At 43.7% G+C, this 27,899-nt stretch overlaps 1 protein-coding gene across 1 annotated transcript in view; it reads left to right on the plus strand.

Annotated features, from left to right (window-relative positions):
• The first annotated feature begins 129 nt into the window (after nucleotides 1-129).
• The window catches only part of LOC110504580 (progesterone receptor), a 37,409-nt gene continuing 9,639 nt past the window's right edge, over nucleotides 130-27,899 (plus strand). Inside the window, exons 1-8 of the mRNA XM_036970098.1 lie at nucleotides 130-1,380; nucleotides 5,264-5,397; nucleotides 5,727-5,843; nucleotides 16,682-16,858; nucleotides 17,077-17,286; nucleotides 20,891-21,035; nucleotides 21,404-21,534; nucleotides 21,619-21,770. Coding sequence (XP_036825993.1) covers nucleotides 527-1,380; nucleotides 5,264-5,397; nucleotides 5,727-5,843; nucleotides 16,682-16,858; nucleotides 17,077-17,286; nucleotides 20,891-21,035; nucleotides 21,404-21,534; nucleotides 21,619-21,770 — 1,920 coding nt within the window. The 5' untranslated portion in view covers nucleotides 130-526. The remainder of the gene's footprint in view (nucleotides 1,381-5,263; nucleotides 5,398-5,726; nucleotides 5,844-16,681; nucleotides 16,859-17,076; nucleotides 17,287-20,890; nucleotides 21,036-21,403; nucleotides 21,535-21,618; nucleotides 21,771-27,899) is intronic.

A 27,899-nucleotide genomic window follows, 5' to 3' on the forward strand; every position in this document is an offset into this window, starting at 1 on the left:
TACACGTCTGTTTTGACTGTGAGATATGACGAACCAGCAACAACACTCAGTCTCTCTACAACTTTATTAAAAATATATTTTAAATATACTTTACAGTCATAATTGTAACGGTCAAATAAGTAACTGATAGATGAAGAACACGGTGTTATAAACAGACGGTAATAACACGGTAGAGAATGCACTTTACCCTACACGAGTCACAACTTGGACACGCGCCAGCCTTTCCCTCCCCGAGGTCACAACGAATGAGCAAAACGCAGAGGCGTAAGAAGGGATTTGTTGTTCATGTACTGTAGTCTCCCGTAGTTCAGCTCGGGGAGGTTATAGGTGGTGGCCCGACATAACGACAAAACAGGAGTCTCTGGTTACACGGTTACGTTAAGATTTAACGTAGTTGCGTCTACTCTCACCACGGGAAAAAAAATGTAGTTGCTCCTCGTGCTTTAGGCCTACAGTGAAAACCGGAGACCTCGAGAGCACGTCTTTTTTTGGAACTGTCCGCGCCTGGGAAGAAATCAAAACAACAATGCAGAGTGGCACCAATATATCAGATACAGCCAAGGAGTTATGTGACGCGGTGTCAGTGTCTTTAGGTTTGAGTTCGCAGTTAAACGAGATAGTGGATAATGGACGGAGCGGCCCTGCCTTCTCTGCAGACTGCGGCCCAAATCATGGAAACCATTTTTCAGTCTCGGAGGAGTCATCTCCAGAGTTTGGAGCGGGCGCAAGTATGACCTCAGAGTTAACCACCCAGATGCAGAGGAAAACGACAATTACATCAAATGATCTCGGGCCATCGTTCGAAGTACATCAAGACATTTGTGGACAAAATTATGTCGGTTTTTTACAGACCCTCGAGCGCGAAAGGGACAGCGCATGGAAGGTGACGAGGCCTATGCACGAGTTGGAAATGGCCCGAGGTCTCCGTAAAAACTCGGACATGTTCGTGAATCTGGATAACGCTATTGCGCTCTCGGTGCCCTCTCAGTTTGACGAGCTGTTACCTTTAAGTTCTCCATTCCGTAAAGACGCCCCAACCCCGTTATTTGGTAGGGAATTTACGGATCAATCGACCGTCAATGGCCTCATCAAAAGCAGCCTTAACAAAACCGAACGAGGACACGAGGGACCCTGTCCGGTGGCGGGTGGATCTTGGTTCTGTAAATATTTGGACAACGGAAATTGCATGTCTTGTGGAGCACGTAAAGCCTGTCCCCCTGGGGTTAACTATCAGGACTATGACCCTGGGATGCCACAAGAGGGTCATGTCCAGGAGCAAAGTTACCAAAGTGTGATGCATGAAAGCGGTTTTCAACAAGTGTATCACTCCGCTATCAAGAAGGAGAGTTCTGGATGGATGAGTGCTGACTCCAGACTGAGGTAGATATACTCTTTATAAGACACATTATTTCAATTGTTTCTTTGTTTGTTTTCACGTAAGACCAAGCGGACCAGAGGCAAATTCATGGAGCTTCTCTAACTATGTAATCATAACAAAACAACAGTAATATCAGATGTTATAATATGTCAAATTCAATGAAGCAAAAAGGCACGAGGGGGTGTGGTATGTTGCCATAGCTGTGGTGTATTGGCCATATCTGGTTAGAGTGTTGGATTTCTAACTGAACGGTTGCAAGATAGAATCCCCGAGCTGACAAGGTAAAAATCTGTCTTTCTGCCCCTTAAGGAGGTAGTTAACCCACCGTTCCTTGGCTGTCATTGAAAATAAGAATTTGTTCTTAACGGACATGCCTAGTTAAATAAATATACCACAAACTCCTGAGCAGTAAAAAAATAAACGTTTTGTCATACCCATGGTATACTGTCTGATACCATGCCTGTCAGCCAATCAGCATTCAGAGCTCAGACCACCCAGGTTATAATAGCATTTATGCTCTGTTATAATGACCTAATTCCCTGCACCAGCTGCCACAGAGACTCACGACAATATCCCCATGCTGGAGAGGACAGACTGCAAGTGATAGGTTATAGCCACTGTCCCTTTCAGCATGGCCAGTCTCGTGACTAGGACCCAGCAGTGTGTCTGGCTCTGACACCACTGTTTACCTTCCTAACTCGTGTTTATTTCATGAGTATTAGAGTAATAGGCTTCCAGCTGACTTTACGCTGGCCTTCAACTAACCAAGGGTAATGTATTTAGTCTCAATCCACAAGGCCCAGTAGGACATAAGGCAACACTCACCACTAATAGATGCACTGTGCAGAAATCGCTCAGACATTTCCTGGTTGCTAAAATTCTAATAGTTAAATTCTAATTTCAGTTAATGTGATAAAACAAGCGAGTATAGCGTAGAAAATCATTGTGTCAAATATTGTATTTTCAGCTGTTTGAAGCTGTTGTACAAAACCGAAAGTAAAACGCACAAAAACGAAACTTAAGCACGGGAAGCATAGAAATAGCGCACATAGAACAGCTTTCAATGAGAATGACAGATCTATAACTCACATTTCAATGTGAATTTGGGCGGGTCGCCCAAAAAGTTGTATATTACAGCTTTCATAATGATATCACACTTATTGCCAAGGCTGTGGTGTGGTGGGTCAGTCAAAGATCCAGTACTGGATACTGATCAAGTTGAATTCATTCACATTCAAGGACCATTTAATTTATAGAAAGGCTATCCAAGGTCAAACCAACTTTGACACTGTCGCACACCAGCTTACTGACAGTAATTGGCCAAATAATTTGTCTACCTCTTTCCACCTGTAAACACACACAAGGTACCCACGTCAAACCACACCTCGAAACCAACTCACGTTTGAATTCAGTCATGGCCCCTAGCATTTATTAATGAACCAAATTTAAAACGAGGCCAATTCAGGAAGCGCAGTCGCCCTTTAAACGGGTAGCTGGCTAATTTAAAATGTAAAGTTTGTCCGACTTGTTATAAAGTAGTGTAATGTTGATCTGAGCGCGTAGTCCATACCGTCTGGTTAACAGATTCTGCTGCTACCTGAATCAGAAAGAATCTGCATGACTCAATCCCACATCAATAGGCAAGTATGTGCAGATCGGCAGGTATAGGCAGGTAGGTGCATTTCAGATGTGAGGGTGTAGCTGTAAGATCTGAAATAGTGTTTGGTGTGTGTTGTGTGATTTCAGGTGAATGTGTGTGTGTGTGTACATCTGTGTGTGTGTGTTTCTGTCTGTGTGTGTGTGTATGTATGTACGTCTGTGTGTGTGTATATGTGTGTACATCTGTGTGTGTGTGTTTCTGTGTGTGTGTGTGTCTGTGTGTGTGTATATGTGTGTACATCTGTGTGTGTGTGTTTCTGTCTGTGTGTATGTATGTACATCTTTGTGTGTGTGTCTGTGTGTGTGTGTGTGGTTATGAATTGTAGCTGTAAGATCTAAAAGAGTGTTACCCACATGTTATGTGTGTGTGTTTACAGTAGAGGTCGGCCGATTAATCGGAATGGCCGATTAATTAAGGCCGATTTCAAGTTTTCATAACAATTGGAAATCGATATTTTTGGATACCGATTTGGCCGATTTAAAAAAATATATATATTTTTTTACACCTTTATTTAATCTTTATTTAACTAGGCAAGTCAGTTAAGAACACATTCTTATTTTCAATGATGGCCTAGGAACGGTGGGTTAACTGCCTTGTTCTGGGGCAGAACGACAGATTTTTACCTTGTCAGCTCGGGGATTCAATCTTGCAACCTTACAGTTAACTAGTCTAACGCTCTAACCACCTGCCTCTCATTGCACTCCAAGAGGAGCCTGCCTGTTACGCGAATGCAGTAAGCCAAGGTAAGTTGCTAGCTAGCATTAAACTTATCTTATAAAAAAACAATCATAATCACTAGTTAACTACACATGATTGATGATATTATTAGTTTATCTGGCGTGTCCTGCGTTGCATATAATCGATGCGGTGCGCATTCGTGAAAAAGGACTGTTGCTCCAATGTGTACCTAAACATAAACATCAATGCCTTTCTTAAAATCAATACACAGAAGTATATATTTTTTAAACATGCATATTTAGTTAAAAGAAATCCAGGTTAGCAGGCAATATTAACCAGGTGAAATTGTGTCACTTCTCTTGCGTTCATTGCACGCAGAGTCAGTGTATATGCAACATTTACTGCCACCTAATTTGCCAGAATTTTATGTAATTATGACATAACATTGAAGGTTGTGCAATGTAACAGCAATATTTAGACTTAGGGATGCCACCCGTTAGATAAAATACGGAACGGTTCCTTATTTTACTGAAAGAATAAACGTCTTGTTTTCGAGATGATAGCTTCCGGATTCGACCATATCAATGACCTAAGGCTCGTATTTCTGTGTTATTATGTTATAATTAAGTCTATGATTTGATAGAGCAGTCTGACTGAGCAATGGTAGGCACCAGCAGGCTCGTAAGCATTCATTCAATCAGCACTTTTGTGCGTTTGACAGCAGCTCTTCGCTGTGCTTCAAGCATTGAGCTGTTTATGACTTCAAGCCTATCAACTCCCGAGATTAGGCTGGTGTAACCGATGTGAAATGGCTAGCTAGTTAGCGGGGTGCGCGCTAATAGAGTTTCAAACGTCACTCGCTCTGAGACTTGGAGTAGTTGTTCCCCTTGCTCTGCATGGGTAACGCTGCTTCGAGGGTGGCTGTTGTCAATGTGTTCCTGGTTCGAGCCCAGGTAGCGGCGAGGAGAGGGATCTATACTGTTACACTGGCAATACTAAAGTGCCTATAAGAACATCCAATTGTCAAAGGTATATGAAATACAAATCGTATAGAGAGAAATAGTCCTATAATTCCTATAATAACTACAACCTAAAACTTCTTACTTGGGAATATTGAAGACTCATGATAAAAGGAACCACCAGCTTTCATATGTTCTCATGTTCTGAGCAAGGAACTGAAACGTTAGCTTTCTTACATGGCACATATTGCACTTTTACTTTCTTCTCCAACACTTTGTTTTTGCATTATTTAAACCAAATTGAACATGTTTCATTATTTATTTGAGGCTAAATTGATTTTATTATTTATTATTTTAACTTATATATTAAGTTAAAATAGGTGTTAATTCAGTATTGTTGTAATTGTCATTATTACAAATACATTTAAAAAATCGTCCGATTAATCGGTATCAGCTTTTTTTGTCTTCCAATAATCGGTATCGGCGTTGAAAAATCATAATCAGTCGCCCTCTAATATGTTGCCAGTGAGAGTGTATCTGTAAGATCTGAAAGAGTGTTAGGTGTTTACAGATGTGTGTGTGTTTCAGATGTGAGGATATGTTGCCAGTCTACTTCTCAGACCGGAGGGTGTGTAAGGTATGTGGAGACGAGGCGTCAGGCTGTCACTATGGAGCTGTTACCTGTGGGAGCTGTAAGGTGTTCTTCAAGAGGGCTGCAGAGGGTGAGCCATACACACACACATATATCACTTTGTTGACATTCATTTCACTAGGCAAGTCAGTTAATTAAGAACAAATTCTTAATTATAATGACGGCCTACCCACGGGCAAACCCTCACCACGACCCTGGGCCAATTGTGTGCCGCCTTATGGGACTCCCAATCACAGCATGTTGTGATACAGCCTGGAATCGAACAAGGGTCTTTAGTGACAACTCTGGCACTGAGATGCAGTGCCTTAGACCGCTGCACCACTCGGGAGCCCCACACACGTACAGGAAATGGGATATCCAACTCCCCTGTAGCGGCCTTGTTTGTTTTTGTGTCCCCAGGTAAGCAGAATCACCTGTGTGCCAGCCGTAACGACTGCACCATCGACAAGTTGAGGAGGAAGAACTGTCCTTCCTGTCGTCTCAGCAGATGCTTCCGGTCTGGAATGAGCCTCAAAGGTAACAACTTTTACCATAACATACATGACTGTTAAATGGAGAGAGGGAGAGAAAGAGATCATGAAAAAGAAGGGGGAGAAGAGGGGAGCAGAGAATAAGAGGGGAGGAAGGATAGACACACATACTTGTATATTGGTTACAGGGTCTTTGAAGAAGCAGGAATCATGACTAGGTCTTTAGGTAGGTTTTAATTGACCATGTGTTTTACTCCCTATCCAGTGACTTTCATTGGTAAATTCAGCTGCTTCTCAGGCTGCTTTTCAGGCTGCTTTTCAGGCTGCTTTGGGGAGTTTTGACAGCATGCAGCTACTTTTCCCAACTCAATTCTGCCACATACAAGAGTGGGAGAAGCGGTCTGTGCAACAGAAGTCACAGCAATGGGGCATGCACAGGCAGAGAAGCACCAGGGGAGGGGGTGTGCGGTGAGAGAGGAGGGGAAAACGTTATGTCGGGGAGTGCAGCTGTGCAGCAGCAAGTCAAAATGGTGCTGTTATGTCGTCGTGGCAACAGCAAAAACGTCATCTAGAGAGAAATCAAGGGGCCAATAGCAGATATCACTGAACAATAGTTGGCAACACTGTTTGCAACATTGTGTAGTGATTTCAGATGTGGCACCACAGGTCCCAGTGGTGGAGGGGAGTTGTTTTCCTGGGGCTCAGAGTTTTCTTGATCTGGTAGTAGGCTAACCAAAAGGTTACTACACAGAATACTCAAATGGCGGCGACGTAGCATAGTGTCGCAATGTTGTTGTTTGTTATTAAAGGGGAGGCTCCTTGCAGTGCGCACTGACATTCAACGTACCCTTCCCGTGGGGGCAGTGTTGTGTAGGCAATGATGTTTGCTTGATTCCTTCATCTGATCAACAGTATAGGCTATAGGCTATGCATCAAATAAGCCTATTTTGCATTGATAAGCAAATATAATCTGAGCTACTGTTCAAACAATAAACCAAACAACATTGTAGCTATTGTGAAATGGTAGAAAGTGCTGTAGGCTGCTGTGGGAATACATACACAAGCAGCATATTTAACTGGAATAATGTTTTAGGTTATACCGGCGAGTAGAAGAATATTACCTGGGTATATTTTATTTTGTATTATTTATCATATTCAGTTTTTTTATATGCAAAAATAGAATCCTACTCCACCCACGTACACGCCAAAAATAGAATCCTACTCCACCCACGTACACGCCAAAAATAGAATCCTACTCCACCCACGTACACGCCAAAAATAGAATCCTACTCCACCCACGTACACGCCAAAAATAGAATCCTACTCCACCCACGTACACGCCAAAAATAGAATCCTACTCCACCCATGTACACGCCAAAAATAGAATCCTACTCCACCCACGTACACGCCAAAAATAGAATCCTACTCCACCCACGTACACGCCAAAAATAGAATCCTACTCCACCCACGTACACGCCAAAAATAGAATCCTACTCCACCCACGTACACGCCAAAAATAGAATCCTACTCCACCCACGTACACGCCAAAAATAGAATCCTACTCCACCCACGTACACGCAAAAAATAGAATCCTACTCCACCCATGTACACGCCAAAAATAGAATCCTACTCCACCCACGTACACGCCAAAAATAGAATCCTACTCCACCCACGTACACACAAGTAGATGAACAGAGTTTAGCTTGTAGTAACCTTAACCAACTCCCAGATCCCTAGTTGTAGTAATAAATCAGCTGTAAGGTCATTTAAAAAAAACTCCTGGAAAAACTCCTGGCCCTAGGAAGGATGAAAACCCTTTACACATAGAGAACAACTGGGATTGGACAGAGACTAACAGGGCTGAGCTGGCTGTGTATGGTGTTGTGTGGCCTTTACATCTGTAATGGACTAGATACTCATACAGTGTGTTATCACTATTGTGTTAATTGATTAGTTCAAGCCAATCATTTTGGATTAAAAAGGCCTAGGTAGCCTAGCTACACAAAGTTTGATCACATTCACATTTTCTCAGGACACAAATAAATTGGCCTATTTTAGGCTATAAATGCATAGCTTAGGCTATAAAAACATGTACGTTTCCCCTGGCTCAGATGGGATCAGAGCATTTTTCATAATTATCATTATGTTGTTTTAGAAGATATTATGCATTTTACCACAAATTCCACAATTCCATCACTGCAACAATCCCAAAAAAGTAATAAACAAATCAATTGCCAATTTTTCTTACATTGCTTCCCGAATGAAAATGCCTGATTAAAAAAAAAAATGCACTGAAAATAAAAATATACAAAATTAAATGATACAGTTCTAATGAAATTAAATTGGACTTTTTCTAAATTTGAGCTTGTTAACCATTCGAGTAATGAAAAGGCCTAATGGAGTAAAGGGGTTGTTTGAGAATAAGAACCTCATTCTGAAGGCATATAAGTAGATCAATTAAATCCTACTACTCCTGTAGATATGCATCATGGGTGGATGAAACTTTATGAACAAGTGTAATGATTTACACTTAATAAATATTATAGTTTAATGTAAACTTCAACTAGTATAACATTTTTAGGATTTATGGATAGGGTTGCACATTTTGGGGAATATTCAGAGGTGGAAACTTTCCATGGGAATTAACAGGGATATATGGGAATGAATGGAAATATATGCAAATTAATGGTAATACCATTTGAATGTAGATGTTTTTTGCATTGGATATATTTACCATATCATATGGAGACAAACATAAACATTTTACCTCATCATAAGTAGACATACTTGCAAATGATTAAATCCTTCCAATAGAATAAAAAAAAAAACAATTTTGTTTCTCATTGAACTTTAATTAAATGAGTTGACTCTTCACATGGGATGATTTCACTGAACAACAAAATAAAGGGAATAATGAATGATCCCCAATGATTCATTGCATCACACAAAAACATTTTCAACATACATCTATCTGTAAAATGATTGTCTAGAAACTAAAGTTTTTTTTGTCTTCCTCTCAGCCTTCCATGTCTTCTCCCTGGACCTCCTCAATGTCCACCTCTTGAACATCATACTCTGAGGCCTCATCTTCAGTGTCAGGGAGTGACAGTTATGCTAGCAAAATGCATAGCACTCAGAATTAAAAGGGTTCTACCAGGTATTGTTCATCCTGATCAGACAGGTTTTTTACATGGACGATACAGTGGAGATAATATACGACAACTACTAGAAATAATAGAACATCATGAAACATATAAGAAGCCAGGAATGGTATATATAGTGGATTTTGAAAATTTGATAAAGTAAGACTGGATTTTATTTATAAATGCCTGGATTTTTTTCAATTTCGGTAATTCTCTTATAAAATGGATACAAATAATGTATAGCAACCCCAGGTGTAAAATAGTAAATAGCAGCTACTTCTCAGAGTTTTGAATTGTCAAGAGGAGTTAAACTAGGGTGTCCGCTGTCAACATATCTATTCATTAAGGCCATCTAAATGCTAGCTATTAAAATCAGATCCAATAACAACATTAGAGGACTAGAAATCCAAGGTTTAAAAACAGAGGTGTCCATGCTGATGACTCAAGGTTTATATTAAGTCTGCAAGCTAGATCCCTGCAATGTCTCATTGAAGATCTAGATAACTTTTCTGGACTCTCTGGACTAAAACCTAATTATTATAAGTGTACAATATTACGTATTGGATCCTTAAAAAATACAACTTTTACATGACCCTGCAGTTTACCTATAAAATGGGCTGATGGTGAAGTAGACATACTCTGTATTCACATCACAAAATATATAAATATGCTCTCCACAATGAATTTCAATAGAAAACTTAGAAAAAAAGATCCTGCAACCAGGTAAAATACCTGTCTATTTATGGAAAAATTGCCCTGATTAACTCCTTAGTCATATCTCAGTTTACTCACTTACTTATGGCGCTGCCTACTGCTGATGATTCGTTTTTCAAATCATATGAGCAAAAAATATTTTGCTTTATCTGGGACGCTAAACCAGACAAAATAAAACGAGTCTATCTATATAATGAATATGAATTGGGTGGGTTGAGATGATTAAATATAAAATAACTAAACCTCTCTCTAAAAGCTTCACTTATTCAAAAGTTTTATTTGAACCCTAAATGGTTCTCAAGTAGATTAATAAGAAAAGCTCATCCATTGTCTAAAATGGCCTTTTTGCCTTTGTGCAGATTGCCATGTCTCATTTTCGATTAATTGAAAGTGATACTTTTTCAAAGTATCTGTCTTTTTCAAACAAGCATTGCAGAGCTGGCTACAATTACAATGTCATCCTCCAGAAAAGATAGAACAAATATTACAACAAATTTTATGGCTGAACTCAAATGTGCTGGTTGATAAAATACCTGTATTTATGGGAAAGATGTTTGAAAAGGGTATTTTGTTCTTAAAGGATATTGTAAATTGTAATGGTAGAGTTATGTCCTTCATGGAGTTATCAGAAGTGTACGGGAAGGTCTGCTCATTCCAAGAGTACAACTAATTGATTACAGCATTGCCCCAAAAATGGAGGAGGCGGGTGGCAGCGGGAGGAGGCAGGGAACTGGTCTGTCTGCCCAATATAAAGGATCAAAACTGGAGGAGGCAGGTGGCAGTGGGAGGAGGTAGGGAACTGGTCTGTCTGTCTAATATAAAGGATCAAAACTGGAGGAGGCAGGGAACTGGTCTGTCTGCCCAATATAAAGGATCAAAACTGGAGGAGGCAGGTGGCAGTGGGAGGAGGCAGGGAACTGGTCTGTCTGCCCAATATAAAGGATCAAAACTGGAGGAGGCAGGGAACTGGTCTGTCTGCCCAATATAAAGGATCAAAACTGGAGGAGGCGGGTGGCAGTGGGAGGAGGCAGGGAACTGGTCTGTCTGCCCAATATAAAGGATCAAAACTGGAGGAGGCAGGTGGCAGTGGGAGGAGGCAGGGAACTGGTCTGTCTGCCCAATATAAAGGATCAAAACTGGAGGAGGCAGGGAACTGGTCTGTCTGCCCAATATAAAGGATCAAAACTGGCAGAGGAATAAAAATAGCATAAATAGGAAAGTATACCAGTTTCATTTGAGGACCAGGATGTTGACAACTGTGCCATACAGATTGCAAAATAGTTGGGAAGATATTTTTTTATGTACCAATTCCATGGTACAGGGTGTATGAGTTGATATATAAAACAACGCAAGATTCAAGACTTCGTGCTTTTCAGCTAAAATTATTATATAGAATTCTTGCCACCAACAAAATGTTGAATATTTGGGGCATAAAATCATCGAAGCTCTGCAGATTTTGTTGTGAGGATACAGAATCAATAGACCATTTATTTTGGTATTGCCCTCAGGTAGCCTGTCTCTGGTCTGAGGTTCAGGAATGGCTGAAAATGAATAGCATTGATCTAAAATTGACCCTTACAAATAGTACTGTTAGGAGATCTGGAGAGACTGGGTCAGTCAATTACTAATATACTAATACTCTTAGTAAAACTATTTATCTTCAACTCACAATCTGTGGATTCAATTCGATTAGATAGATTGAAATTGTACATTAACTATCACAGCATAGTTGAAAGATATGTGTTGCGTAGAAATCTGAAGAGGTTGGCCAGCAGAGATAGATGGGATGAGCTGAGGGAAGCTGAGGGTTGGGATGTGGAATTGGAGACAAGTAGGAGTGGAGTTGCTGTGTGTGAGAGAGAATCATGGTCAAAGATAAAGGGGGGGGGGGTCTAAATAAAACATAATAAAAGTACATTTGAATGACACTTAAGTGGCAGTGTTTTTCCAACGAATGCCGGTTTGTCTGAGGCTGATGCCGTGCAGGTGTTTGTACACATGCATATACACACACTCTCATTCAAATAAACACATATAATAACACACACATACATGTAATAGTGCCAGACATGCACAAACATATACAGTTGGCATTGCTGTTATGATTTCAGTTGTCCTTGATGTCCTTTGTTTTAAATGTATTATTTTGTTATATTTTTTTGCATTGTTGTTTGCTGTTTTCTTCTGTCTTTTCCTTTTTTCTCTTTAGTTGATTCTCTTGGTTGTTGGTGCATTGGGGGGTTCTTGGGGGTGGGGGTTCATTCTCTTGGTTGTTGGTGCATTGGGGGGTTCTTGGGGGTGGGGGTTCATTCTCTTGGTTGTTGGTGCATTGGGGGGTTCTTGGGGGTGGGGGTTCATTCTCTTGGTTGTTGGTGCATTGGGGGGTTCTTGGGGGTGGGGGTTCATTCTCTTGGTTGTTGGTGCATTGGGGGGTTCTTGGGGGTGGGGGTTCATTCTCTTGGTTGTTGGTGCATTGGGGGGTTCTTGGGGGTGGGGGTTCATTCTCTTGGTTGTTGATGCATTGGGGGGTTCTTGGGGGTGGGGGTTCATTCTCTTGGTTGTTGGTGCATTGGGGGGTTCTTGGGGGTGGGGGTTCATTCTCTTGGTTGTTGGTGCATTGGGGGGTTCTTGGGGGTGGGGGTTCATTCTCTTGGTTGTTGGTGCATTGGGGGGTTCTTGGGGGTGGGGGTTCATTCTCTTGGTTGTTGGTGCATTGGGGGGTTCTTGGGGGTGGGGGTTCATTCTCTTGGTTGTTGGTGCATTGGGGGGTTCTTGGGGGTGGGGGTTCATTCTCTTGGTTGTTGGTGCATTGGGGGGTTCTTGGGGGTGGGGGTTCATTCTCTTGGTTGTTGATGCATTGGGGGGTTCTTGGGGGTGGGGGTTCATTCTCTTGGTTGTTGGTGCATTGGGGGGTTCTTGGGGGTGGGGGTTCATTCTCTTGGTTGTTGGTGCATTGGGGGGTTCTTGGGGGTGGGGGTTCATTCTCTTGGTTGTTGGTGCATTGGGGGGTTCTTGGGGGTGGGGGTTCATTCTCTTGGTTGTTGGTGCATTGGGGGGTTCTTGGGGGTGGGGGTTCATTCTCTTGGTTGTTGGTGCATTGGGGGGTTCTTGGGGGTGGGGGTTCATTCTCTTGGTTGTTGGTGCATTGGGGGGTTCTTGGGGGTGGGGGTTCATTCTCTTGGTTGTTGATGCATTGGGGGGGTTCTTGGGGGTGGGGGTTCATTCTCTTGGTTGTTGGTGCATTGGGGGGTTCTTGGGGGTGGGGGTTCATTCTCTTGGTTGTTGGTGCATTGGGGGGTTCTTGGGGGTGGGGGTTCATTCTCTTGGTTGTTGGTGCATTGGGGGGTTCTTGGGGGTGGGGGTTCATTCTCTTGGTTGTTGGTGCATTGGGGGGTTCTTGGGGGTGGGGGTTCATTCTCTTGGTTGTTGGTGCATTGGGGGGTTCTTGGGGGTGGGGGTTCATTCTCTTGGTTGTTGGTGCATTGGGGGGTTCTTGGGGGTGGGGGTTCATTCTCTTGGTTGTTGGTGCATTGGGGGGTTCTTGGGGGTGGGGGTTCATTCTCTTGGTTGTTGGTGCATTTGGGGGTTCTTGGGGGTGGGGGTTCATTCTCTTGGTTGTTGGTGCATTGGGGGGTTCTTGGGGGTGGGGGTTCATTCTCTTGGTTGTTGGTGCATTGGGGGGTTCTTGGGGGTGGGGAATGGAATTAGTTGTATTTTTATTTTGTTTTTTCTGGGGGAGACTGTGGGAGGGGTCTTGAATGGTTGAGGGACAGCTATTGGGGAACTGTGGGGAGATCTTGGAGGGTTCGGGTTTCACAAGATTTTGATCATGAAAAAGGAAACTATGACATATATTTTATATCACTCATGCACACGCACCCTCACACGTAATACTTTAGTGTTACCCCTTGTGTTTTTTTGTAATAAATAATAATAAATAAAAAAATAAGGACAACAGTTTTCAGCTGTGCAAACATAATTGCAAAAGGGTTTTCTAATGATCAATTTGCCTTTTAAAATGATAAACTTGGATTAGCTAACACAACGTGCCATTGGAACACAGGAGGAATGGTTGCTGATAATGGGCCTCTGTGCGCCTATGTAGATTTTCCATAAAGAATCTGCCGTTTCCAGCTACAATACTAATTTACAACATTAACAATGTCTAAACTGTATTTTTGATCAATTTTATGTTATTTTAATGGACAAAAAATGAGCTTTTCTATAAAAAACATGGACATTTCTAAGTGACCCCAAACTATTGAAAGGTAGTGTATATTCACCCCACCCAGAATTGTAATCAAAACTTACCAGAAAGCATGTAGTCCTTGGCTCAGACAGTGTAATAGTGTGGGCTCAATAGCATCTCATTAGTGTGCAAGATCTTGAGAATCAGCTGTACATGTGATGGAAGAATGCACTGTGCATGCAGAGGGTTGCAATTCCATTGAATCGGGGATAGTTTAACCAAAATATGCCTACTAGACCTAGAATTGCCTTATGTGTATCCCACAAAAAAGGTTCACTGTTATAAGCTAACTTTTTTGATGAATTTAAGCAAAATTCCCGGGCTTAACTTCCCATGGAAAATTTCTGGAAATTTACCGGGAAGTTTCCAACCCTTTGCAACTCTATTTATGGACAAACTGCAGTGACATATTTTGTGTTTTATTCAAATCAGTTAGGTTTTTCAAAAGTACAATTTTATAAAATGACCCAATAATTTAATCCAGACGCATTGCGGTAATGAGAATATGGAAAAATGTACAAAATTCAGGCAAAAATGTATTAAAAACTAGACATCTTAGTCCTCAGAATGATAGTTGAGTTTTGCAGATGCTTCATGGTTTTATAATTCAATTAGCTACAGACATGTTTAAAAGTGATTTCATGACAATCACCCACCTGCAGCTGTGGTTGTTATCAGTAGGCTAAAGTTGATCAGATTAATTGTGCATGTTGACAAATCAAATGTTATTTTGGGGTGGCAGGTATGGGCTTCCATATAAAACAGCTCATTGCAGTGGAGTCACTGATACCCATGTTTTCAGTCACAATTTGCCTTTGCCACATGTAATGGTTTGCATGATATTGATACAAATGAAGCCTGGTTAGTTGTAAAGTAGGCCTTTGTACTTTTATATTTGTATGAGAGGGTTAATCCTTCACTTTTTACATGTTTACAGTAGTTAATAAAAACATGCTGTTATAGCAACTCTGGACTTGAAGTCTTGAAGCTAAAATGTAATGAGTGTAGCCTACAGACAAGAAAATAAACCTTTTAATTGTCTGAACATACAGTGCATTCGGAAAGTATTCAGACCCCTTGAATTTTTCCACATTTTGCTGCGTTACCGCCTAATTCTAAAATTGATGTATTGTGTTTCCTCCTCATCAATCTACACACAATACCCCATAATGACATCACAATACCCCGTAATGACATCACAATACCCCGTAATGACATCACAATACCCCGTAATGACATCACAATACCCCGTAATGACATCACAATACCCCGTAATGACATCACAATACCCCGTAATGACATCACAATACCCCGTAATGACATCTCAATACCCCGTAATGACATCACAATACCCCGTAATGACATCACAATACCCCGTAATGACATCACAATACCCCGTAATGACATCACAATACCCCGTAATGACATCACAATACCCCGTAATGACATCTCAATACCCCGTAATGACATCACAATACCCCGTAATGACATCACAATACCCCGTAATGACATCACAATACCCCGTAATGACATCACAATACCCCGTAATGACATCACAATACCCCGTAATGACATCACAATACCCCGTAATGACATCTCAATACCCCGTAATGACATCACAATACCCCGTAATGACATCACAATACCCCGTAATGACATCACAATACCCCGTAATGACATCACAATACCCCGTAATGACAAAGCAAAAATGTGTCATGTCAAAATGTGTCTGTCATGTGCCTTTTACTAAAGAGTGGTTTCCGTCTGGCCACTCTACCATAAAGGCCTGATTGGTGGAGTGCTGCAGAGATAGTTGTCCTTCAAGGAAGGTTCTCCCATCTCCACAGAGGAACTCGGGAGCTCTGTCAGAGTGACCATCAGGTTCTTGGTCACCTCCCTGACCAAGGACCTTCACCCCCGATTGCTCAGTTTGGCCAGGCGGCCAGCTCTAGAAAGAGTCTTGGTGGTTCCAAACTTTTTGCATTTAAGAATGATGGAGGCCACTGTGTTCTTGGGGACCGTCAATGCTGCAGAAATGTTTTGGTACCCTTCCCCAGGTCTGTGCCTCGACACAATCCTGTCTCTGAGCTCTATGGACAATTCCTTTGACCTCATGACTTGGTTTTTTATTCTGACATGCACTGTCAACTGTAGGACCTTATATAGACAGGTGTGTGCTTTTCCAAATCATGTCCAATCAATTACATTTACCACAGGTGGACTCCAATTAAGTTGTAGAAAGATCTCAAGGATGATCAATGGAAACAGGATGAGCACCTGAGCAGAATTTCGAGTCTCATAGCAAAGGGTCTGAATACTTATGTAAATAAGGTATTTCAGCTTTTCTTTAATTTTTAATACATTTGCAAATATTTCTAAAAACCCGTTTTCACTTTGTCATGATGGGGTATTGTGTGTAGAATGTTGAGGGAATAAAAGATATTTAATCCATTTTAGAAAAAGTAGCGTCTGAATGCTGTCTGGTTGTGTTGTACATGCTTGTGAATTGTTGCATTATCTAGTAGTGTAATATTTCAGAAGAAAAGTCTCTGTCATTGTTAAATAGTTTGTGTCTTCTCGCTAGTGGCTACTGTGATATTTACGGTCAATTTGAGCTACGGACCAAGAATGTCACATGGCCAGCAGCCACGGCAATGATGTAATGTGAATGGAAAAATAGCTTTCTTTATCTCCACCCCGCTCCTCAGACTCCTTCATATCTCCTAGTGGTAATGGGGCCTTTCTCTCTGTCCTACTTCTGTGTGTGGTGCATTTCAGGCCGGAAGCTGAGGGGAGCTGGCCCGCTGAAAGGAGGAGTGGAGGGGGGAACACAGGCACCTGGCAAAGAGAGGACTGGAGAGAGGGGAGGAGAGAGGACTGGAGAGAGGGGAGGAGAGAGGCCTGGAGAGAGGACTGGGGGATTACAGTTGTCCACCATTTCCCCACAGGCTAAATGTGAGGATCAATATTACCATATGTAAAATATTTTTCTTAACCAGAATGCTATTTTTTCAAGTGAGCCCTGACTAAGAAAGCAGTTACAACTCAATTCAGAATTCACCCCAACCCTGGATGAAAGGCAGCACATATCCAGTCTCAACTGGTTTCATTTTGTCTCTCATCTCATGTCTCAATTCACCTTGCCTTGTTTCATCTCATATCCCTCTCTGCAGGCTGTGCTGCGTGGCAGGCTCCCGCTCTTGGCCCCTCCCCCAGTCTACGCCCCTCCCTCCTCAACATTCTGAGTTCCATTGAGCCAGGAATGGTCAACGCAGGCCATGACACCTCCCAGCCAGACTGTTTCGCCTCTCTACTGTCCAGCCTCAACGAGCTGGGAGAGAGACAACTGGTGTCTGTGGTGAACTGGGCTAAAGCCATGCCAGGTAAACCATTCTTCATGTATTCTACTGTTACCTAACCACTACATGTTACCATTCCTGTATCCTACTGTTACCTAACCACTACATGGTACCAACCCTGTATCCTACTGTTACCTAACCACTACATGGTACCAACCCTGTATCCTACTGTTACCTAACCACTACATGTTACCATTCCTGTATCCTACTGTTACCTAACCACTACATGTTACTAACCCACTAACCCTGTATCCTACTGTTACCTAACCACTACATGTTACTAACCCTGTATCCTACTGTTACCTAACCACTACATGTTACTAACCCTGTATCCTACTGTTACCTAACCACTACATGGTACCAACCCTGTATCCTACTGTTACCTAACCACTACATGTTACCAACCCTGTATCCTACTGTTACCTAACCACTACATGTTACCAACCCACTAACCCTGTATCCTACTGTTACCTAACCACTACATGGTACCAACCCTGTATCCTACTGTTACCTAACCACTACATGGTACCAACCCTGTATCCTACTGTTACCTAACCACTACATGTTACCAACCCTGTATCCTACTGTTACCTAACCACTACATGTTACCAACCCACTAACCCTGTATCCTACTGTTACCTAACCACTACATGTTACCAACCCTGTATCCTACTGTTACCTAACCACTACATGTTACCAACCCTGTATCCTACTGTTACCTAACCACTACATGTTACCAACCCTGTATCCTACTGTTACCTAACCACTACATGGTACCAACCCTGTATCCTACTGTTACCTAACCACTACATGGTACCAACCCACTAACCCTGTATCCTACTGTTACCTAACCACTACATGTTACCAACCCTCTAACCCTGTATCCTACTGTTACCTAACCACTACATGTTACTAACCCTGTATCCTACTGTTACCTAACCACTACATGTTACCAACCCTGTATCCTACTGTTACCTAACCACTACATGTTACCAACCCTGTATTCTACTGTTACCTAACCACTACATGTTACCATTCCTGTATCCTACTGTTACCTAACCACTACATGTTACCATTCCTGTATCCTACTGTTACCTAACCACTACATGGTACCAACCCACTAACCCTGTATCCTACTGTTACCTAACCACTACATGTTACTAACCCTGTATCCTACTGTTACCTAACCACTACATGGTACCAACCCACTAACCCTGTATCCTACTGTTACCTAACCACTACATGGTACCAACCCTGTATCCTACTGTTACCTAACCACTACATGTTACCAACCCTGTATCCTACTGTTACCTAACCACTACATGGTACCAACAAGGTATCCTACTGTTACCTAACCACTACATGGTACCAACCCTGTATCCTACTGTTACCTAACCACTACATGGTACCAACCCTGTATCCTACTGTTACCTAACCACTACATGTTACCAACCCTGTATCCTACTGTTACCTAAACACTACATGTTACCAACCCTGTATCCTACTGTTACCTAACCACTACATGGTACCAACCCTGTATCCTAATGTTACCTAACCACTACATGGTACCATTCCTGTATCTTACTGTTACCTAACCACTACATGTTACCAACCCTGTATCCTACTGTTACCTAACCACTACATGTTACTAACCCTGTATCCTACTGTTACCTAACCACTACATGGTACCAACCCTGTATCCTACTGTTACCTAACCACTACATGGTACCAACCCTGTATCCTACTGTTACCTGACCACTACATGTTACCAACCCTGTATCCTACTGTTACCTAACCACTACATGTTACCAACCCTGTATCCTACTGTTACCTAACCACTACATGTTACCAACCCTGTATCCTACTGTTACCTAACCACTACATGGTACCAACCCTGTATCCTACTGTTACCTAACCACTACATGGTACCAACCCACTAACCCTGTATCCTACTGTTACCTACCACTACATGTTACCAACCCTCTAACCCTGTATCCTACTGTTACCTAACCACTACATGTTACTAACCCTGTATCCTACTGTTACCTAACCACTACATGTTACCAACCCTGTATCCTACTGTTACCTAACCACTACATGTTACCAACCCTGTATTCTACTGTTACCTAACCACTACATGTTACCATTCCTGTATCCTACTGTTACCTAACCACTACATGTTACCATTCCTGTATCCTACTGTTACCTAACCACTACATGGTACCAACCCACTAACCCTGTATCCTACTGTTACCTAACCACTACATGTTACTAACCCTGTATCCTACTGTTACCTAACCACTACATGGTACCAACCCACTAACCCTGTATCCTACTGTTACCTAACCACTACATGGTACCAACCCTGTATCCTACTGTTACCTAACCACTACATGGTACCAACCCTGTATCCTTCTGTTACCTAACCACTACATGGTACCAACCCTGTATCCTACTGTTACCTAACCACTACATGGTACCAACCCTGTATCCTACTGTTACCTGACCACTACATGTTACCAACCCTGTATCCTACTGTTACCTAACCACTACATGGTACCAACCCTGTATCCTACTGTTACCTAACCACTACATGGTACCATTCCTGTATCTTACTGTTACCTAACCACTACATGTTACCAACCCTGTATCCTACTGTTACCTAACCACTACATGTTACTAACCCTGTATCCTACTGTTACCTAACCACTACACGTTACCAACCCACTAACCCTGTATCCTACTGTTACCTAACCACTACATGTTACTAACCCTGTATCCTACTGTTACCTGACCACTACATGGTACCAACCCTGTATCCTGCTGTTACCTAACCACTACATGGTACCAACCCACTAACCCAGGTGTGATAGAGAGAGCTGGGGGACAGACAGCTGGTCTGTGTATGACTGATACCATTGCTGTAGCCTGTCCTTCCCACCAGAGGGGGCTCTACTCGTCACGTATTTTATTCTCCCTGCACTGTGTGTTTCAGACAGCTGCATGTAGAAGACCGGATGTCAGTGATCCAGTCTTCATGGCTGGGGTTGATGATGTTCTCTGTAGGTTTCAGACAGCTGCATGTAGAAGACCAGACGTCAGTGATCCAGTCTTCATGGCTGGGGTTGATGATGTTCTCTGTAGGTTTCAGACAGCTGCATGTAGAAGACCAGACGTCAGTGATCCAGTCTTCATGGCTGGGGTTGATGATGTTCTCTGTGTAGGTTACAGACAGCTGCCTGTAGAAGACCAGATGTCAGTGATCCAGTCTTCATGGCTGGGGTTGATGATGTTTTCTGTTTAGGTTTCAGACAGCTGCATGTAGAAGACCAGATGTCAGTGATCCAGTCTTCATTGCTGTGGTTGATGATGTTCTCTGTGTAGGTTACAGACAGCTGCATGTAGAAGACCAGATGTCAGTGATCCAGTCTTCATGGCTGGGGTTGATGATGTTCTCTGTGTAGGTTTCAGACAGCTGCATGTAGAAGACCAGATGTCAGTGATCCAGTCTTCATGGCTGGGGTTGATGATGTTCTCTCTGTGTAGGTTTCAGACAGCTCCATGTAGAAGACCAGATGTCAGTGATCCAGTCTTCATGGCTGGGGTTGATGATGTTCTCTCTGTGTAGGTTTCAGACAGCTGCATGTAGAAGACCAGATGTCAGTGATCCAGTCTTCATGGCTGGGGTTGATGGTGTTCGCTCTGGGCTGGAGGTCTTACACTAACACAGATGCTAGAGAGCTCTACTTCGCTCCTGACCTCATCTTTAACGAGTGAGTACTATTGTCTTGCTGAATACAATATTGATGACAATCTCTCTCTGTCTCTAGACAATAGACAAGGGAAATGTTTGAAATTTGAAATGTTATATTATTGGTTATATAACAACACTCTCAATCAATTTCACTCCCTCTCATCCTAACTCCCTCTCATCCTAACTCCCCCTCTCTCTCCCTCGCAATTCAATTTATTAGCATGGGAAACACATGTTACCAAATGGAATAGACAATAAAAAAATGGGAATAGAAATAAACAAACATTACACTCTCTCTCCTCACCCTCTTTCTCTCCGTCCGTCCGTCTGTCTGTCTCTCTCTCTTCTCTCCACCCCCCCCCCCCCCCCCCCCCCCCCCCACCCCAGTCAGAGGATGCGTGTGTCCAGTATGTACGAACACTGTGTCCAGTTCCGTCTGCTGTCCCAGAGGTTCTGTATGCTCAGAGTCACCCAGGAAGAGTTCCTCTGTATGAAGGCTCTGCTCCTCTTCAGCATCAGTGAGTCACATCACTGACACACTGAAACTAAGTGACTGTATCATTATCTGGTTCAATATTTGCTTATTTCTTTGTGTCTTTTAGTCCCTGTGGAGGGTCTGAGGAATCAGAAGTGTTTTGACGAGCTGAGGATCTCTTACATCAAGGAGCTGGTTTGTCTGGCCAGCCAACATGGAGAAAAACACCATACACAACGCCTGTTCCAGCTAACACAGCTACTGGACTTCCTACACCCGGTAATATTACCTAACCCCGACCTCTGACCCCTAACCAACGCCTGTTCCAGCTAACACAGCTACTGGACTTCCTACACCCGGTAATATTACCTAACCCTGACCTCTAACCCCTAACCCATACACAACGTCTGTTCCAGCTAACACAGCTACTGGACTTCCTACACCCGGTAATATTACCTAACCCTGACCTCTAACCCCTAACCCATACACAACGTCTGTTCCAGCTAACACAGCTACTGGACTTCCTACACCCGGTAATATTACCTAACCCTGACCTCTAACCCCTAACCCATACACAACGTCTGTTCCAGCTAACACAGCTACTGGACTTCCTACACCCGGTACTATTACCTAACCCTGACCTCTAACCCCTAACCCATACACAATGTCTGTTCCAGCTAACACAGCTACTGGACTTCCTACACTCGGTAATATACACTAACCCTGACCTCTGACCCCTAACCAACGCCTGTTCCAGCTAACACAGCTACTGGACTTCCTACACCCGGTAATATTACCTAACACTGACCTCTAACCCCTAACCCATACACAACGCCTGTTCCAGCCTATTCCAGCTAACACAACTCTGTCTGGTAATTTAATGATAATAATAATGATACTAGATTGAATTAGTATAGCGCTTTTCATTACAGCAAGAATCTCAATGACGCTCTTAAAACAGCCTAATCTTTCAGTTAGCCTATTGACAGTTCTAGCTGGAAGGTCTTTCACAGTCATCCACAGTCTTTCACAGTCATCCACAGAGGCAGGTGCCAGTTCAACAGGTCACATCCTGTGTCCAATCCACTCTACATGTCCACTTACCTGACCCGTCCACGTCTCTACCGACCGAGGCCCAGATGATAAAAAAATGTATTTAAAAAAATGTAACCTTTATTTCCAGTTAAGAACAAATTCTTATTTACAAGGACAGCCTAAACCCAGAGGACCAATTGGTGTCTGTAGTGACGCCTCAAGCACTGAGCTTGAAGCTCACTGCGCCATTCGGGAGCCCAAGGGTTGAGGCCCAGATGAAGACTGGGGCCCAGATGTAGTTTTATTTTATTTATTTAACTAGGCAAGTCAGTTAAGAACAAATTCTTATTTTCAATGACAGTGGAACTGCCTGTTCAGGGGCAGAACGACAGATTTGTACCTTGTCAACTCGGGGATTTGAACTTGCAACCTTCCGGTTACTAGTCCAACGCTCTAACCACTAGGCTACCCTGCCGCCCCAGGGTTGAAGCCCAGATGAAGGTTGAAGCCCAGATGAAGGTTGAAGCCCAGATGAAGGGTTGAAGCCCAGATGAAGGGTTGAGGCCCAGATGAAGGGTTGAAGCCCAGATGAAGGTTGAAGCCCAGATGAAGGTTGAAGCCCAGATGAAGGGTTGAAGCCCAGATGAAGGTTGAAGCCCAGATGAAGGTTGATGCCCAGATGAAGGTTGAAGCCCAGATGAAGGGTTGAAGCCCAGATGAAGGTTGAAGCCCAGATGAAGGTTGAAGCCCAGATGAAGGTTGAAGCCCAGATGAAGGGTTGAAGCCCAGATGAAGGTTGAAGCCCAGATGAAGGTTGAAGCCCAGATGAAGGGTTGAAGCCCAGATGAAGGTTGAAGCCCAGATGAAGGGTTGAAGCCCAGATGAAGGTTGAAGCCCAGATGAAGGGTTGAAGCCCAGATGAAGGGTTGAAGCCCAGATGAAGGTTGAAGCCCAGATGAAGGTTGAAGCCCAGATGAAGGGTTGAAGCCCAGATGAAGGTTGAAGCCCAGATGAAGGGTTGAAGCCCAGATGAAGGTTGAAGCCCAGATGAAGGACGGGCCGAGATGTGGGTTGAGCAGGGGTGAAACGATGCTTAGATACAGGGGGGAAACAAGTTAGAAGTCAGGTAACCTCTTCCCTTGGTAAACTCCTCTGAAAAACATGTAGCACCAACCTGGGTGAAGTAATGCAGCTGCTAAGCTTTATGGCATGAAGCTCACTACAGTCAAAAGCGATAGTCCACCTTGAAATAAACTACTGGGGAAAACCTCTGCCATCTTCAAAATTCTCCAAGCCTCTGCCATCTCGTTTCAAATAAAGTTGGTAGCTAAATAGCTAGCTTCTCAGTTCAGTTGGTAAAATAACTGACTTGCCGATCTTGCACTGCCGTGGATCAATATATTGTAATGAATCAGGCAGGAAGTGCGGCTCGAACCCTCAACCTTCTGGCCCGAAGCCCAGAGCGCAACAACAGTCGATATCCGCACTTATAAACCCAGGGTTGCTACCATATATACAATCAAAACTTACTTAGCTAACAAAATAAAAAGTTGATCAAAAAAGAAAACAACTAAAACTTCAAATATGTACAATATTTACAGAGCTCTCTGCGCCATGGCAGCCACAGAACTGCCCTATCCTTGACCTTTAACACCTGTTCTAGCTAACCCAGCCAGTGGACTACCTTCTGCAGGTAATATAGACCTACTACCAAGGGCCAGCCTAGCTTTTTGTGGGCCTGTCATGGCAAATAATGTCCCCTGGCCAAATAGTGTCCCCTTCTGCGTCACAATGGAATTCGATAAATTATTAGCGTCCGTTGCTATATCAACGGTGGGATTATCTAATTACAGCCTAAATGACGTTCTTTTCATCATCGCTATGCAAACAAGGCGGATTTCCGCAGCAATTTCGCTGTTTAAACAAGTTTTATTTAGCTGACAAAATGAAAACATTCATTCAAACTACTATTGGGAACCATGTTAACATTACAACATGAAATCCATGTCTTAAACATTATTACGTTTCGGAAATGTCAAAGAAAACGTGTAATCTGCTTGACACATTAAAGTTACTTACCTTACAGACCAGGAAGTCAGATCAATGTCACTCATATGTATGTCTGTTGGATTCATACACTGGCTTGTCTGGCCGTCATGTTTCAATTTGATCGTGCCCTCCCCTTATCTACGCTGAAATAATATATTTTCACTAGACCTCCTTTAGGATTCATGTTGTTCTATCTCACATAGCTCATTAGTACCCCCTTGTGGTTGAATATATATGTATCTATTGTCGGTCCTAGGATACAACAATGTATAATGTGGAGCAAATAAACACCACCAAAGGATACCTTACAACAATGAACACCTTGTGAAACAGCTGTGAAAAGCAACCTAGCAATATTTCAGATTTTAATACATAAACTTCGATAGTTTTTGGTACAGTTGTGTCATTCATTTTTTGTACACTAACATGGCAATCAATAGACTAAAATACTGAATTCTGGTGTGTGCAATATAGAGGAGGGGGTTGCTGTGTGGGTGGGTGGTTCTGCCTGTCACCTATTCTCAACAGGCAGTCAGTCTCAGAAGGGAGACTTGAAGAGGGAGACTGCAAAGTTCAGGCTCTGATGCTCTCTTTATTCTGAGTGTTTGCAGTGCTAGTGTTTTTAGTTCATCTGTGTATCTCACATATTATGTGCCCAGTATGATAGAGTATGATAGAAAATGATAGAGAATGATTATAGAGTATGATAGAGTAGGATAGAGAATGATATAGTATGATAGAGTAGAATAGAGTAGGATAGAGTAGGATAAAGTATGATAGAGAATAATATAGTATGATAGAGTAGAATAGAGTAGGATAGACTATGATAGAGAATGATAGTGTTACGGTGCGTGAATGAGGACCCAAAAGCGAATTAACGTAAACAGAGCTTCTTTAATAACAAAACAAAACGTAGGCTCAGATGGACCGGCAGGTTCCGACAGGACAGGACAAGGTTGCAGCAAACATGACGATAGTCTGGTTCAGGCATGAACAACACAAACAAGAATCCGACAAAGACAGGAGCAGAAACAGAGAGAGATATAGGGACCTAATCAGAGGGAAAAAGGGAACAGGTGGGAAAAGGGGTGACGAGGTAGTTAGGAGGAGACAAGGCACAGCTGGGGAAAAGAGGGGGAGAAAAGGTAACCTAACAACGACCAGCAGAGGGAGACAGGGTGAAGGGAAAGGACAGAAACAAGACACAACATGACAGTACATGACAGTACCCCCCCACTCACCGAGCGCCTCCTGGCGCACTCGAGGAGGAAACCTGGCGGCAACGGAGGAAATCATCGATCAGCGCACGGTCCAGCACGTCCCGAGAGGGAACCCAACTCCTCTCCTCAGGACCGTACCCCTCCCAATCTACTAGGTACTGATGACCACGGCCCCGAGGACGCATGTCCAAAATCCTACGGACCCTGTAGATGGGTGCGCCCTCGACAAGGATGAGGGGGGGGGGGGAAGACGAGCGGGGGCGCGAAGAACGGGCTTGATACAGGAGACATGGAAGACCGGGTGGACGCGACGAAGGTATCGCGGAAGAAGAAGTCGAACTGCGACAGGATTAATGACCTGAGAAATACGGAACGGACCAATGAACCGCGGGGTCAACTTGCGAGAAGTGGTCTTAAGGGGAAGGTTCTGAGTGGAGAGCCAAACTCTCTGACCGCGACAATATCTAGGACTCTTAGTTCTACGCTTATTAGCAGCCCTCACAGTCTGCGCCCTATAACGGCAAAGTGCAGACCTGACCCTCTTCCAGGTGCGCTCGCAACGTTGGACAAAAGCCTGAGCGGAGGGGACGCTGGACTCGGCGAACTGAGATGAGAACAGCGGAGGCTGGTACCCGAGGCTACTCTGAAAAGGAGATAGCCCGGTCGCAGACGAAGGAAGCGAGTTGTGGGCGTATTCTGCCCAGGGGAGCTGTTCTGACCAAGACGCAGGGTTGCGAAAAGAAAGACTGCGTAAGATGCGACCAATAGTCTGATTGGCCCGTTCTGCTTGACCGTTAGACTGGGGGTGAAATCCGGAAGAGAGACTGACGGAAGCCCCAATCAAACGGCAAAACTCCCTCCAAAATTGAGACGTGAATTGCGGACCTCTGTCCGAAACGACGTCTGACGGAAGGCCATGAATTCTGAAAACATTCTTGATGATGATTTGTGCCGTCTCTTTAGCAGAAGGAAGCTTAGCAAGGGGAATAAAATGAGCCGCCTTAGAGAACCTGTCGACAACCGTAAGAATAACAGTCTTCCCCGCTGACGAAGGCAGTCCGGTGACAAAATCTAAGGCGATGTGAGACCACGGTCGAGAGGGAATGGGAAGCGGCCTGAGACGGCCGGCAGGAGGAGAGTTACCGGACTTAGTCTGCGCGCAGACCGAACAAGCAGCCACGAAGCGACGCGTGTCATGCTCCCGGGTGGGCCACCAAAAGCGCTGGCGAATGGAAGCAAGCGTACCCCGAACGCCAGGGTGGCCGGCTAACTTGGCAGAGTGAGCCCACTGAAGAACGGCCAGACGAGTAGGAACGGGAACGAAAATAAGGTTCCTGGGACAAGCGCGCGGCGACGGAGTTTGAGTGAGTGCTTGCTTTACCTGCCTCTCAATTCCCCAGACAGTCAACCCGACAACACGCCCCTCAGGGAGAATCCCCTCGGGGTCAGTGGAGGCTACTGAAGAACTGAAGAGACGAGATAAAGCATCAGGCTTGGTGTTCTTAGAGCCCGGACGATAAGAAATCACGAACTCGAAACGAGCGAAAAACAGCGCCCAGCGCGCCTGACGCGCATTAAGTCGTTTGGCAGAACGGATGTACTCAAGGTTCCTATGGTCAGTCCAAACGACAAAAGGAACGGTCGCCCCCTCCAACCACTGTCGCCATTCGCCTAGGGCTAAGCGGATGGCGAGCAGTTTGCGGTTTCCCACATCATAGTTACGTTCCGACGGCGACAGGCGATGAGAAAAATACGCGCAAGGGTGGACCTTGTCGTCAGAGAAGGAGCGCTGAGAAAGAATGGCTCCCACGCCCACCTCTGACGCGTCAACCTCGACAATGAACTGTCTAGAGACGTCAGGTGTAACAAGGATAGGTGCGGATGTAAAACGATTCTTGAGGAGATCAAAAGCTCCCTGGGCGGAAACGGACCACTTAAAGCACGTCTTGACAGAAGTAAGGGCTGTGAGAGGGGCTGCCACCTGACCGAAATTACGGATGAAACAACGATAGAAGTTCGCGAAGCCGAGAAAGCGCTGCAACTCGACGCGTGACTTAGGGACGGGCCAATCAATGACAGCTTGGACCTTAGCGGGATCCATCTT

This window comes from Oncorhynchus mykiss, chromosome 31 (assembly GCF_013265735.2).
Source record: "Oncorhynchus mykiss isolate Arlee chromosome 31, USDA_OmykA_1.1, whole genome shotgun sequence".
Classification (NCBI taxonomy): Eukaryota; Metazoa; Chordata; class Actinopteri; order Salmoniformes; family Salmonidae; genus Oncorhynchus; species Oncorhynchus mykiss.